This window comes from Panthera tigris, chromosome D1 (genome assembly GCF_018350195.1).
Source record: "Panthera tigris isolate Pti1 chromosome D1, P.tigris_Pti1_mat1.1, whole genome shotgun sequence".
NCBI classification, from domain to species: domain Eukaryota; kingdom Metazoa; phylum Chordata; class Mammalia; order Carnivora; family Felidae; genus Panthera; species Panthera tigris.
In genome coordinates, this window is record NC_056669.1 from 16638037 (window position 1) to 16652197 (window position 14161).

Genomic DNA, 14161 nt, shown 5'->3' on the forward strand with positions numbered 1-14161 from the left:
GAGGGGATGGTTGGCATTTTTTAGCAATAAAGTATTTTTTAATTAAGGTATGTACGTTTTTTAAGACCTAATACTATTATACTGTTAATAGACTATAGTAGAGTATAAACATGACTTTTATATGTACTGGGAATCCAGAATACTCATTTGACTCGTTTTATTGAGATGGGTGCTTTATTGTGGTAGTCTGGAATCGAGCCTGCAATATCTCTGAGGTATGCCTGTGTAGTTTGGATATAGGTACATTTGGACGTATTCTGTGTATTTCAAATACATTCTTTGATTCTGTACATGTGTTTTTACTCTTTGTACGATATCTCGTGAACAAGTTCTTATAAAGTGGTAGAATTTAAGTAGCTTTTGTATGTGTGTGGTTAATGCTTTTTATCCTGTTTAAAAAAGTTTTCTCTCTCATGAAGTAATGAAGATAATTTTCTTCTATTATCTTTTCAAGCTTTATAGATATGCCTTTCACATTTAGGTCTATAACCCACATAGTTCTTTGGTGTTTTGTTTTTGTTTTTTTGCTTTTTTATTTATTTATTTTTGGGATAGTGTAAGGTGAGGGTTTAGTTTGATTTTATTGTTTTTCTATATGGATACCCAGTTGTCCCACTACTATTTTTGGAAAAGACCACTCCTTTGTGATAAGTGAAGGGTCTGTATACGTGTGGGTCTGTTTCTAAGCTTTTCTGTCCCACTAATTTATTTGTTTTTCCCAGACACAGAAAAATCCATGTAAGTGGCGAAGTACAAAATAAGATGGTAGGAATAAATACAAATTTATCGGTCATTGTAACAAATATAAAATGTACTAAACTCACTAGTTAAAAAACAAAGGTTGTTACCTTGAGTTTTAAAAATACAGCTACCTGTTCTCTAAAAGAAACCTATATAAAACATCAGGACTCAGAAAAGTTGAAAGTAGAAGATGGGAAAAAGAATTATCAGGCAAATTCTGGAGGTCATTTATATGGCAAGGAATGGTGTCTCGGTTCGGATGCATGCTTTACTGGGTTCAGGGCCGCTCTGCTCCCTCACCCCAGTGGTTGTTAAACTCTGGCCTCTGCATTACTTCCCAGGGTAGCCATGTGTTTGATTTTATATAGAGAGGGGGAGGGGCAGAGAGACAGGGAGACACAGAATCCAAAGCAGGCTCCGGGCTCCGAGCCGTCAGCACGGAGCCGAATGCGGGGCTTAAATGATGAACCGCAAGATCATGACCTGAGCCGAAGTCAGACGCTCAACTGACTGAGCCACCCAGACGCCCCTAGCCTGCTGTGTAATTTCTGAACCGTTAGTCTCTTGTACGGTGTTAAGAACCCACCCTTCCAGGGGAACCACTAAAAATGGAAAATCATTGTCCACAGGCAGGGGTGTTACAGATCATCTCTTAGGGTCTTGTGCATTTTTTTTTATATTTCTGCAATCGAACACATATTTTGTAACTTTTTTTTTTTTTTTAACTTGAAAAAGGATATTGTCCTTAAGATCCTCCCAGTAATAGCCCTTCTTTTCCATTTGTTGCAGGTGGTGCGGTTGTGTCAGAACCCAAAGCTGGCGCTAAAGAATAGCCCACCTTATATCTTAGACCTGCTGCCAGATACCTACCAGCATCTGCGCACTATCTTGTCAAGATATGAGGGGAAGATGGAGACACTTGGAGAAAATGAGTATTTTAGGGTGTTCATGGAGAATTTGATGAAGAAAACTAAGCAGACCATAAGCCTCTTCAAGGAGGGGAAAGAAAGAATGTATGAGGAGAATTCTCAGCCTAGGTAATGGCAAATACCACACAAATACTTATTCAGGTCTGTGACTGCCTGAGTGGGTGACACACAGAAGTAGTTGAATTGGTTTTAATATTTATGTCAACGAGAATGCAACGTTGACATTTGATTTAAAAGTGTGCCGTTATTATGTTTATTTTTGAGAGAAAGAGAGGGAGAGACAGTGTGAGTGGGGAAGAGGCAGAGAGAGAGAGGGAGACACACAATCCGAAACAGGCTCTAGACTTCCGAGCACAGAGCCCAACGTGGGGCTTGAACTCACAAACCGTGAGGTTATGACCAGTTGGACATATTAATTCATCTAGAACAAGTCATAAAAATGTAAATCCTACTTGAACTTTTTAGGTAGTAAATTACTCTCCAGGAGTGACATGAATTAGGAAGGACGGGGTTAAGTTGGCATGTGTGACGACTGAAGCAGTAACTTACTAAATGGTATCCTTGTGGCCTACCTGCCACTCCTTTGACTCTGTTGGCTCAGATTCCAGGAACCTGCATCTCTCACTTAAAATTATACCCACATCATTATTCGTATTACCTTTACTATGACAAATTACTCAGGTTTGGTCCAGAGTACCAGTCTTTTCTTGTTAAAAAGATCTCTGGCGATTGAATTCAATCTGTGGGAACCTTTGTAACTCCTAGGTTTATAGGAACGTGAACTTTGTTCCTTTAAAATATTTAAATTTTATGACTTTTGTTAAAATAAAACCCTGACTATGTGGGCTATAGCTAACTGGTGATTTTGTATTGCTAAGTTTTTAAAAAATAATTTTCCTTTATTAGGTACCAGAACTTTAAAATTTAAACATCTACAGTGAACTAGGTTCTAATTGTAGGAGGTGAAAAGGGGAGTTAAGCTCTCAATTGAGGTACTGTGTTAGATTGCTTAATAGAGATATGGACAAAATGCTGTGTGAACACAGTTTGGCCTAGCAGCATCAGAGAATTTGGCACAGAGGAAGTGTTATTTGAGCTAGGTTTTAGGAGGGCAAGTAGAAATTTCCTAGTCAGTGAAATGAAGAAAACACCTTTAACACAGGGGCATGAAAACATAGGCTCTGTATGTTGAAGGAAAGGGAGCAGTCTACTTTGGCTAGAATTAGGGAAGATAAGTGAGCTGGGAGTACAGGGTGAAGTCAGGTGGTAACTGTTCTATTACTTCTAGACAGTCCCCTATAGATCATACATACGCTGCCATGATTTTTAAGATTTTTTTTTAAAGAGCACTGTTACAGTGAAATTATAGATTTTCCAGTCTTAGAACATACTGAATATTTAACTTTTTTTTTCAATGTTTGTTTATTTTTGAGAGACAGAGACAGAGCATGAGTGGGGGAGGGGCAGAGAGAGAGGGAGACACAGAATCTGAAGCAGGCTCCATCCAGGCTCCAAGCTGTTGGCACAGAGCCCGGCGTGGGGCTCGAACCCGTGAACCGTGAGATCATGACCTGAGCCGAAGTCGGACGCTTAACCGACGGAGCCACCCAGGCGCCCGTTAACTTTTTTTTTAAACAATGAAATGTTCATCTCTGAGTGGCAGTATGGTGTACTAGTTAAGAGGATGGACTCTGAAGCCTGTGTTTGAATTTTAACTTGGCACTTAGCTCTTTGATCCCTCAGTTTCTTCATCTGTAAAATGAGATAATAGTAGTACTTTCCTTGTAAGGTTGTTGGGAATTATTGAGTAAAGGTTGAGTGCTTAGGACAGTGATTGGCACAGTGAAAGTGATAAGTGTATTAGCTCTAATTTTAATCATCTTCCTCATTTTCTTCACTCTAAACATAGCTTGTACAAGGCTGAGTATTCGTGACACTGCCAGATCCTAATGAAGTATATAGACCGATTTGTCCTAACTGAATGGCCTCATACTATTGTTTCAAGTTCTTTTGAATTTTTTTTAACCCAAAGGCCATGAGGTTTTTAGTTTTTACTTTTTCCTTTTTTTGTTTAAACAATGTGCACCACGATGGTTCAACAAGGAAGCAAATGCTATGAATACGAAAGCTGCAGTTGGCAATATACCCCATCTAGAACCCAGGGAAGGTGAATTAGACAGAAGTGGTAGTCATTCTAGTTAAACAATCAGGTAACATCATGACGAGTCGGTTTGCAGCATCAAAACTGTCCATTTAAGTTTGTTTCTTCTTAATGATCAGAGGTCCCACGTTGTCTCAAGTCTCTTCATTGCGTTTGTGTGAATCCATCACAGACTGGGAACTTTTTGGACCTCCAGCAGTGGCAGTACACGAGCTTTTATTTCCCAAATCTTCCATGTCAAAAGCATGTACTACCTTAGGGTTGTCTTTCTGGATGTGAGGGTTCACCATAGATTTGTGGGATGATCTTTTTTTAATGTTTATTTATTTTGGGGTGGGAGAGAGGGACAGAGACAGAGTGCGAGCAGGGGAAGGGCAGAGCGAGAGGGAGACACAGAATCCGAAGCAGGCTGCAGGCTCTGAGCTCCAGATCCCGACGCGGGGCTCGAACCCACAGACTGTGAACTCACGGCCTTGAGCCGAAATCGGACGCTTAGCTGACTGAGCCACCCAGGCGCCCCTTGTTGGATGATCTTTAATGTAAAATCTTTTGTGAGCCAGATAATCCAGTCGCAGCTGTACTGGCAGCAATAGTAACTGCTGCCATCCATTCACCTCGCGTGCTGGAAGTCAGACACGTGGTGCCGCTGCTTGCAAAGCGTGTGCACGGGACACTAAGCACAAACGGGCTGTCACAGAGGGCCCTCGTTTGCCTTTTTTTTTTTTTTTTTTTTTTACTTTACTGTTAGTGTGCCTGATACTTTACCCCAGTATTCCTGGGGAATATCAGTTTTATTCCCCGTAATATAAAATTTTTAATGTACTATGGGATTAATACAGCAAGATTTGTACAAGTTATATGTAAAGTGAGAATAAATTTCAGTTGAGATACAGTTTTTTTTTTTTTTTTTCAATGAAGGAAAATGGTTTTACTGTATGACCTTTGTGATCTGTATTTTGGTTTCTTAGAGGCTTTTTTTCCTAATCAGTTTTGGGTTTTTTTTTGTTTTTAGTTTATTTTGAGAAAGAGAGAGAGAACAAGCGGGGGAAAGGCAGAGAGAAGATGGGGGACAGAGGATCAAAAGCGGGCTCTGTGGGGGAAAGGGAGAGAGAAGGTGGGACACAGAGGAGGCAGAACAGGCTCTGCGTTGACAACAAGAAGCCTAATGTGGGGCTTGAACTCCCGAACCGTGAGATCATGACCTGAGCCGAAGTCAGATGCTCAGCTGAGCCACCCAGGCGCCCCTTCCTAATCGGTTTTTTATTTTTTTTAAGTTTATTTATTTTGAAAGAGAAAGCATGAGGGGGAGAGAACCCCAAGCAGGCTCTGCACTGTCAGCGAAAAGCCTAATGCAGGCTCCAGCCCACGAACTGTGAGATCATGACCTGAGCGGAAGTTGGATGCTTAACCGACTGAGCCACCCAGCGTCCCCCAATCAGTTTTCACATTGAGATGTTAACATATCATAAAATCCACCCTTTTAAAGCATGGAATTCAGTGGTTTTTTTATTATGTTCACAAAATTGTGTCACGTCCCCAGTGTCTAATTTCAGAATGTTTCCATTCCGTCAACAAGAAACATCATACTCATTAGCAGTCACTCTCCGTTCCCCACTCCTGCTCCGTACCCCTGAACCCCTGACAATCACAATCCTTTCTATCTCTGAAGATGTGCCTGTTTTAGGTGTTTTACATAAGTGGAGTTCTATAACATGTGGCCTTTTTTGTTTGGCTTTCATAGCGCATGTTTTCACAACTCATTCACGTTATGGTGTGGGTCAGTACTTCATTCCTTTTTAATGGCTACATAATTTCTGCTTGCATGGGTATATCACGTTTTGATTACAGACAGACATCTTCGTTTCCATGTGACTATAATGAGTAATGCTGCTATGAACATCTGTGTGCAAGTTGTTGTGTGGCCATGTTTTCTTGGGTATATACCTGAGAGTAGAATTGCTGAGTCATAGGGTAACTTTTTTGAGAGAAAGAGAGTGCACTAGTGGGGGAGAGGAAGAGGGAGAGAGATAATCTTAAACAGGCTCCAAGCCTAGCCTCAGGCTCCGTGAAGCTCCACGAAACTTGGTCATCTCATGACTGAGATCCTGACCCGAGCCAAAATCAAGAGTTGATTGCTCAACCATCTGAGACACCCAGGCACCCTCTACGTTTAACTTTTTGAGGAACTACAAGACTGTTTACCGCAGCAGCATTTCACATTCCCCCAACAACGTACACGGGTTTCAGTTTCTTACCAACACTTGTTATTGTTTTTGTTTCTGATTATAGCCATCCTACTAGGTATGAAGTAGGTATCATTGTGGTTTTGATTTGCATTTCCTTAATGAGTAATAATGTGAACATGTTTTCATGTGTTTATTGGCTGTTTGTGTATCTTTTTTGGAGGAATGTCTATTAAAATCCTTTGCCCATTTTGGGTGGTTTTTCTTTATATCGTAGAGTTGTAAGGGTTCTTGACATATTCTGGATACTAGACCCTTATCAGATATATGATTTACAAAATTTTATTTCCATTCTGTGGGTTGTCTTTTACTTTCTTGTTAGTATCAGTTGAAGTACAAATGATTTTAATTTTGTTTTTTTATTAAAAAAAATTTTTTTTAATGTTTATTTATTTTTGAGACAGAGAGAGACAGGGCATGAATGGGAGAGGGTCAGAGAGAGAGGGAGACACAGAATCCAAAGCAGGCTCCAGGCTCTGAGCTGTCGGCACAGAGCCTGACCCGGGGCTCGAACTCACGGACCATGAGATCATGACCTGAGCCGAAGTTGGACGCTTAACTGACTGAGCCACCCAGATGCCCCCAAACGATTTTAATTTTGATGTCCACTGTTTTTTCTTTGGTTACTTGTGCTTTTGATGTCATGGCCAAGAAACCATTGCTTAATTCAGTGTCATGAAGATTATGCCTGTGATTATTCTGAGTTAACTTCTGTATATGGTCTAAAGGTAAGGGTCCAACTTTATTCTTTTGCAGGTGGGTATCCTTTAGTGCCAGCACTGTTTATTGAAAAGAACACTCTTTCTGGGGCACCTGGGTGGCCCAGTCGGTTGAGCATCTGACTTTGGCTCAGGTCATGATCTCATGGTTCGTGGGTTCAAGCCCCATGTCGGGCTCTGTGCTGACAGCTCAGAGCCTGGAGCCTGCTTTGAATTCTGTGTCTTCCACTCTCTCTCTGTCCCTTCCCCTGCTGGTGCTCTGTCTCAAAAATAAATAAACATTAAAAAAAATAAAAAGAGAAAAAGAACACTCTTCCCCATTGAATTGGCTTGATGCACTTGTCAAAAGTCAATTTACCATATGTAAATTTTTATTTTTAGATGTAAATTTTATATGTAAATTTAAATTTTTATTTCTGGATTCTTTCTGTTCTTCCCATTGGGTATGTGTCTTTCCTTATGCCAGTATCTACACCATCGGGTTTTTTTTCTTTAAAAAAAATTTTTTTTTTAATGTTTATTTATTTTTGAAAGAGAGAAAGAGAGACAGTGTGTGAGCAGGGGAGGGGCAGAGAGAGAGGGAGACACAGAATCCCAAGCAGGCTCCAGGCTCTGAGCTGTCAGCACAGAGCTGGATGTGGGGCTTGAAACCACGAACAGTGAGATCATGACCTGAGCTGAAGTTGGAAGCTTAACCCACTGAGGCACTCAGGTGCCCCCCTACACCATCTTGATTACTGTAGCTTTGTAGTAAAGCTTTGAAATCAGGAAGTGTGCTTTGTTCTTTTTCAAGATTGTTTTGGTTATTTGAGGTACCTTGAGATTCTTTATGGGTTTTAGGATCAGCTCATCAATTTCTACAAAAAGAGTGGCTGTAATTTTGCATTGGACTGGAAGATCAATTTGGGAAGTATTGCTATGTTAACAATACTAAGTCTTCCAATCTATGAACATGGGATATCTTTCCATTTATTTAGGTTTTTTTAAAAGTCTTTGAACATTGTTTTGTGGTTTCCAGTGTACAAGTTTTTCACCTCAGCTTAATTTGTTCCTAAGTATTTTATTCTTTCTGATGCTATTAAAAATGGAATTGCTCTTCTGATTTCACTTTTGGATACTTTATTGCTGGTTTATAGAGCACAATTGATTTTTATGTATTGATTTTATATCCTGCAACTCTGCAGAACTCATTTATTGATTCTAGTAGGGTTTTTTTAAGTTATTTTTTTTAATGTTTATTTTTGAGAGAGAGAGAGAGAGAGAGAGAGAGAGAGAGAGGAGGGGCAGAGAGAAAGAGGGAGAGACAGAATCTGAAGCAGGCTCCAGGCTCTGAGCTGTCAGCACAGAGCCTGACGTGGGGCTCGAACTCACGAGCCATGAGATCACGACCTGAGCTGAAGTCGGACGCTTAACTGACTGAGCCACCCAGGCGCCCCTGTTCTAGTAGTTTTGTAGTGGATTCCTTAGGATTTTCTACAAACAAGATCATGTCATGTGCAAATAGAGGAAATTTTACTACTTCTTTATGGATAACTTTTATTTCTTTTTCTTGCCTACTTGTGTTGTCTAGAACCTCATGTTGAATAGAATTTATGTTGAATAGAAGTGGTAAGAGCAGACATCCTTGTCTTGTTCCTGATATTAGGAGGAGAGCTTTCAGTCTTTCACCACTGAGTATGATGTTTAGCTGTGGGATTTTCAGAGATGTCCTTTATCAGGTTATGAAAGTTTTCTTCTATTCCTTGTTTCGTGTGTTTTTTTGTTTTTTGTTTTTTAAATCATGAAAGGAAGTTAACAAGCCTTTCGTGCTTCATTCCTGGTTTTTCTTCTTTGGAGAGGGAAATCTGTGGACTTGTAAAATTCTAGAAAAAGTGAGTATGTTAAATTGCATTAGGGGCAAGAATGCAAGTAAGCCTGAGGAGTAACTGAAACCAGGGTTGGAAATGTGCTGGGATTCTATCTGCGTTCTCTCAATGCAGGTTAATGTCTGAATTAAAGGAAAATCTGACCTCTGCTACATCCAGGATTTACATCTTAAGGGTTTCTGCTGTAGCAGAACATCTGACTCTTAGTTTCCGTTTTGATCTGACTTGCTAGAGATCAGTTGATTACCCCTGAACCAGTCGACTCCAAAGAAAAGGCAAGTGCTGGGATTCATCCAGCGTGGGCCAGGTGTCCCCTCTAGATGAACCTGTGGCTTGGGGAGCATACTTATTCCCCTCAAGCTGTATGCACAAGGGAGTTTGTTCTTAGACTGAAAGTTGAAGAGCTGATCCTTTCAATATGCTCTGCATAAGTATATCTATCAATATTTAATATAGTTGCTTCCTGTCTTTGTTTTAGAGAGGATATTGGATGAAGTAACTTCCCTAAAGAGAAATTTGCCCTTGTTTTTCTTAGACTTCATAAAAACGATTTAAGCAAAAGCTATAAGCTGCTTTCTTGTCTTTGATCTGTAACCCTGGTTTTTGCACCTGTTTTCTTTCTTGCACAGGATGTTATAGCAGAAGCTGAATGGGATATTGAGATGCAGCTAATTTTAAAACATTACCGTTTTGTTGTATGTCCTTTGGAAGTAAGACTAAACTTTGTTGTAACTGTCCTGCCTTTTTAGTTATAAAGTTAGTATGCCAAATCTCACTGGTAGATGATGGCAGCTTAGATCTTTGTGTTGAGAAGTTTGGGCTTGGTGAGGAAAGATTCCCTCTCAGATTAGGAATGCATTTCTCTCGATTGGGAGAGGGGCAGCACCTCCTTTTCAATGCTGGACAGAGAAGATGATGAATTGAACACAAAGTTGTGATGGCAGAGAAGGTAAGAAGTAGATAGTACTTGATGTGTTTTCAGGCTGGCATAACATGAGTTGTTAATGATTGGCTAGGTTTCTGGTTTGAGAAACGGGCTAGATGGTGCAATGGGAAGCCATAGAGAAGTAGAAAAGGGGAAGGACCTGATCTGGCTGTTTCTTTACAGTGATACCTGCTGGCTGCTCTGTGGGAAACAGATTAGGCCTGTGGGGGTAGCAGTGATGGGGAGAGGCGGACGTGACAAGGTTGTTGCTGTCAGCCACATGGGAGGTGAGACATCCTGGTCTGGGGAGAAAAGTGGACAGACAGGAGATGGATTGGAGCTAGAATCGAAAAGAATTGCTAGTGAGTTGGACAAGGGGAGAGCTAGAAAAGATGACAGAGAAGGATCGATGATGACCTATAGATTTCTGTCGTTAACTCTGCCAGTGGCGGCAGCATTTACTAAACTGGGGAATTTGGAGTCTAGGTGTGGGAAGAACTAAATCGGGAGTGGGGAGAATCAAGAGTTCCTTTTGGACTTGTTTACTTTTGAGCTATTTTTATGAGCGATCTAAGGCAATAAGTCAACCAGGCAATTAGCTGTGTTGGACATTGGAATTCAGAGGGAGAGGTGTAGATTACAGTTAGAAATTTAGTGGCTTTCAGAATAATATTTAAAGCCATGAGAGTAGACAGAATCATCTAAGGGGAGAGGAGTTGACGGTGGAGACTGAAAAAGAAAGAAAGGAGAGAGGATAGATTGCAGTAGCCAGCAAAGAAAAATTTAAAAACACACACAAAAACCCTCTCTCTAAATAGAAAGCTGACAGGGGGCACCTAGGTGACTCAGTCATTTAAGCGCCTGACTCTTGATTTCAGCTCAGATCATGATCTCAAGGTTACTGAGATCAAGCCCTGTGTCAGGCTCTCCGCTGACAGCAGGGAGCCCACTTGTGATTCTCTCTCCCCCTCTCCCTCTGCTCCTCACTTGCTTGTGCAACACACATGCCTGCCCCTGTTCTCAAATAAACTAAAAAGGGCAAATAGAAATACTAAAAAATAAATCTAGTTTGCTAGTCCTAAAATAATTTTCCTTTGGACTAAAAAAATTGGCAAAAAAATGGAAAATTGGCTTTAGTGTTTCAAAGGAGGGTGCAGGAAATTGAGTGCACCCCTATCTGGTTGTGGTAGGAATGAAATTGGTTCAGCCTTTCTGGGGGCTGGTTTATATACAAAGATTTAAACTTTTGCTCAGCAGTTCCACTTTTATTTAAGAAAAAAAATTTTTTTTTACATTTATTTTTGAGAAACAGAGTGAGGCAAAGTGTGAGTAGGGAGGGGCAGAGAGAGAAGGAGACACAGGATCTGAAGCAGGCCCCAGGCTCTGAGCAAGAGGTCAGCACAGAGCCCGATGTGGGGCTTGAACCCACAAACTGAGATGACCTGAGCCGAAGTCAGAGGCTCAACTGACTGAGCCACCCAGGTGCCCCCAGTTCCACTTTTAGAGATTTATCAAAAGAAGTGAGAAGGGATTTGAATTAAAATATAAAACCATGAAACTCTGAAAAGAAAATCTAGGCAGTAAACTCATTGGTTTCCTGAGGCAAGAGAAACAAAAGCAAAAATAAACACTTTTGAGAAGACCTCAAATTAAAAAGTTTTTGCACAGTGAAGGAAGCCATCAACAAAACAAAAAGGCAACCCACTGAGTGGGAGAAGATATTTGCCAATGATATGTCCAATATGGGGTTAATAATCAAAATATATAAAGAATTGCTACAACTCAATACCAAAAACACAGATAACCTGACTAAACAATGGGCAGAGGCCCCGGATAGATATTTTTGTGTTATCAAGAGTTAGAATAAGTTACCCAAGTACGTGTAGCTAGTTAAGTGCCAGAGCCTCTTTTTTTTTTTTTTTTTTTTTTTTTTTTTTTTTAAAGCTACTCTCCCAAATGTTTACTACTCATGACTTTGGTTTTCTTTGAATGTAAAGGAAAGGTAACTGTATATTCCATTCCATACTATAGAAATGATCCCTTGGAGACCCCACTTTTCAAGTATCTTCTGAAATAGTAAACCACATAGACTCAGAGAAGTTAAAACATTTTTTTAACAGGCATGTCTTTTGAACACAAAAACATTCAGCAGTGCCATTTATCACAGGATTATGTCCTTACATAACAAGAGAAGGTCACTGAAATACTTCTAATTGGACATAAGCTTGATTATGCAAATAGAAGGAATATGAAGAGCTCCTCCCTTGCCTCCCCGCAAAGAATCTGTGGTAACTTCTATGAAACCAGAACATTATAGCGAAGTAGGCAGTGAATGTCAAGTAGAATGTGTAAAAGCCTTTTTCTAATCACTTTGCTCTAATAGTGCCAACCAAGGCTTGCTCTAAAACCATAATACTTGTGAAGTGTACAACTGCATTTAAATGAGAACATCTTAAAGAACAAGCTCAAAAGCTGGCTGCAAGAATGCCTTTTTTGCCAGGCTGTTGTGTACAAAGTAGCAAACGCTTGCTAGGGATACGTAACTATGTGAATTCTCATCCTGGCAACTTCTTTTTCTCCTTATACTTACTGTGTGTTGCAATACATGTTTTTCGTTTTGTTTTGTTTTTTTTCCCGAAAGCTTAAATCCAGTGTTTTAAATTTGCCAAAGAAATGGACTAAGAAGACTTCGTTAGCATTTTTCTTTCCTCTTTGTTTAAACCCTCCCCCTCCTCCTTTTACATGCAAAACACTCACCCAGCTTTAGTGTCTAATAAAATACACCTAGACGGTTGAAATCCAAGTTTAAGTACTTAGAGTTAGTATTTCTTAACTTGTTTCCATTCTTATTCTTAGGGCCTCTTCCCCCAGTTAGTTACATTTAATGTTTATTTTTGAGAGAGCGAGAGAGAGAGAGAGAGAGAGAGAGAGAGAGAGAGAGAGAGCGAGCGCAAGCGCAAGTGAGTGCAAGCGCTTGCAAGTGGGGGAGAGGCAGAGAGGGAGACAGAATCTGAAGCAGGCTCCAGAAACTGAGCTGTCAGCACAGAGCCCGACTCAGGGCTCCAGCCGGGAGATCGTGATCTGAGCCAAAGTCGGCGCCCAACCCCGACTGAGCCACCCGGGCGCCGCCTCCCTCCGCCCCCAGTTATTTATATTTAGAATAGTTGACTTGTATAATCTTGGTGAAGTTGAACCAGATAATAGTGATCCTTTCCTTTGATTCTCCTGTTCTGATTTCAAAGAGCATGATTGAAAAGGGATTTAGGAGAGAGAATCTTCCATTGTTGTTTGTGTTAACAGTGAGTTAAATTCACACGAACTTTGCGCAGGGGTCTTTAGGCCTGTGTATGTGTGAATATTGTCTATTTTACTTTTTAATCACTGAATCAAGATTTTGTAGATTAAATCTTTACTTGCAGATCCTGAATGATTATTAAGGCCCTGTTTTATAGCACAGTTTGTCAGTCATTTCCACTCAGCGGCACACTTATGTATCAGGAAACATGGCACGTTGAGCCGTGATGCTTTGGCACAGTAGAATTAGGTGCTAAGCGGGCTGACGGTATGTGTGAGCTGGATTGCCCAGATTGGAGTCCTCTGCCGTCAGCCGTGTGTCATGGCCTTAGACAAGTTACTGCTCTTTGCCTCAGTATCTCACTTAAAGGTGTTCTCATAGGATTATATTATAATGTGATAATCACGTTATATTAAGTTAATATTATATATAATTATATTTATTATAATAATTACATATCACAATCATAAATATTATATAATATGTTATTATGAATTATATATGTTATATATCATAATATTATATTATAAGTTATATAATTTTTATTATATTGTAAATATTGTATTTATAATATATCCTATTATATTAGCTGTCATATTATAATAAGTTAATATTTAGAAAACTCTTAGAAAAATGCCTGTACACAGAAAACAGACCTAAGTATTTGCTTTCTTAAAAAAAAATTAGATACACAGTCCTCAGATTATGGGAAGGAGACAAGTATTCAATGTCCTATCCATTGAATTATAGACTTGAAAATGGTTAAAATAACTTTATGTCATGTGTATTTTACCATAATTTTTTCAGAAGAAATCTCATAATTCAAAAACTACTGAAGTCACTTTTGAAAACTTGACTCTCAGTAGACTCCAGATGAATGTCAGGCTGGAATTCATGCATGGAAGGATGACAGGTACACAGATCCCCCTGTTCTCGTGGTGCCCTGTGGAGAGAAGTGCTTAGGTTGGGGCATGCGACTGAGCTCCAGGAAAGAGACCCTACCTCCCCAACCCACTCCTGAGCTCTCTTTACGGGGTTGAGTGTGATGAGTAAGGTAAAAAGTGGAATTTGGGGAACCACCTGTTTCCAGGAACTGCTGAGAACCAGCTGCCTGGTACGTAGAGACTGTGGGAGCCCTTGGGAAGATGTTTAGGAGAAACTCTTCCTGTCAGGGAAGGAGGAGCCCTTGGTCTTTGTTAGCTCATTGCTAAGCTCATTGGCAGAGAGCATAGGATGGTCAGTCAGGAGCCAGAGTCAGTTATCTACGTGAGATGATGGTGGCT

At 40.2% G+C, this 14161-nt stretch overlaps 1 protein-coding gene across 1 annotated transcript in view; it reads left to right on the top strand.

The window, feature by feature from the left end:
• CBL (Cbl proto-oncogene) overlaps positions 1-14161 on the top strand; it is an 83974-nt gene that overhangs the window by 19840 nt on the left and 49973 nt on the right. Inside the window, 1 exon segment of the mRNA XM_042958743.1 lies at positions 1531-1778. Coding sequence (XP_042814677.1) covers positions 1531-1778 — 248 coding nt within the window.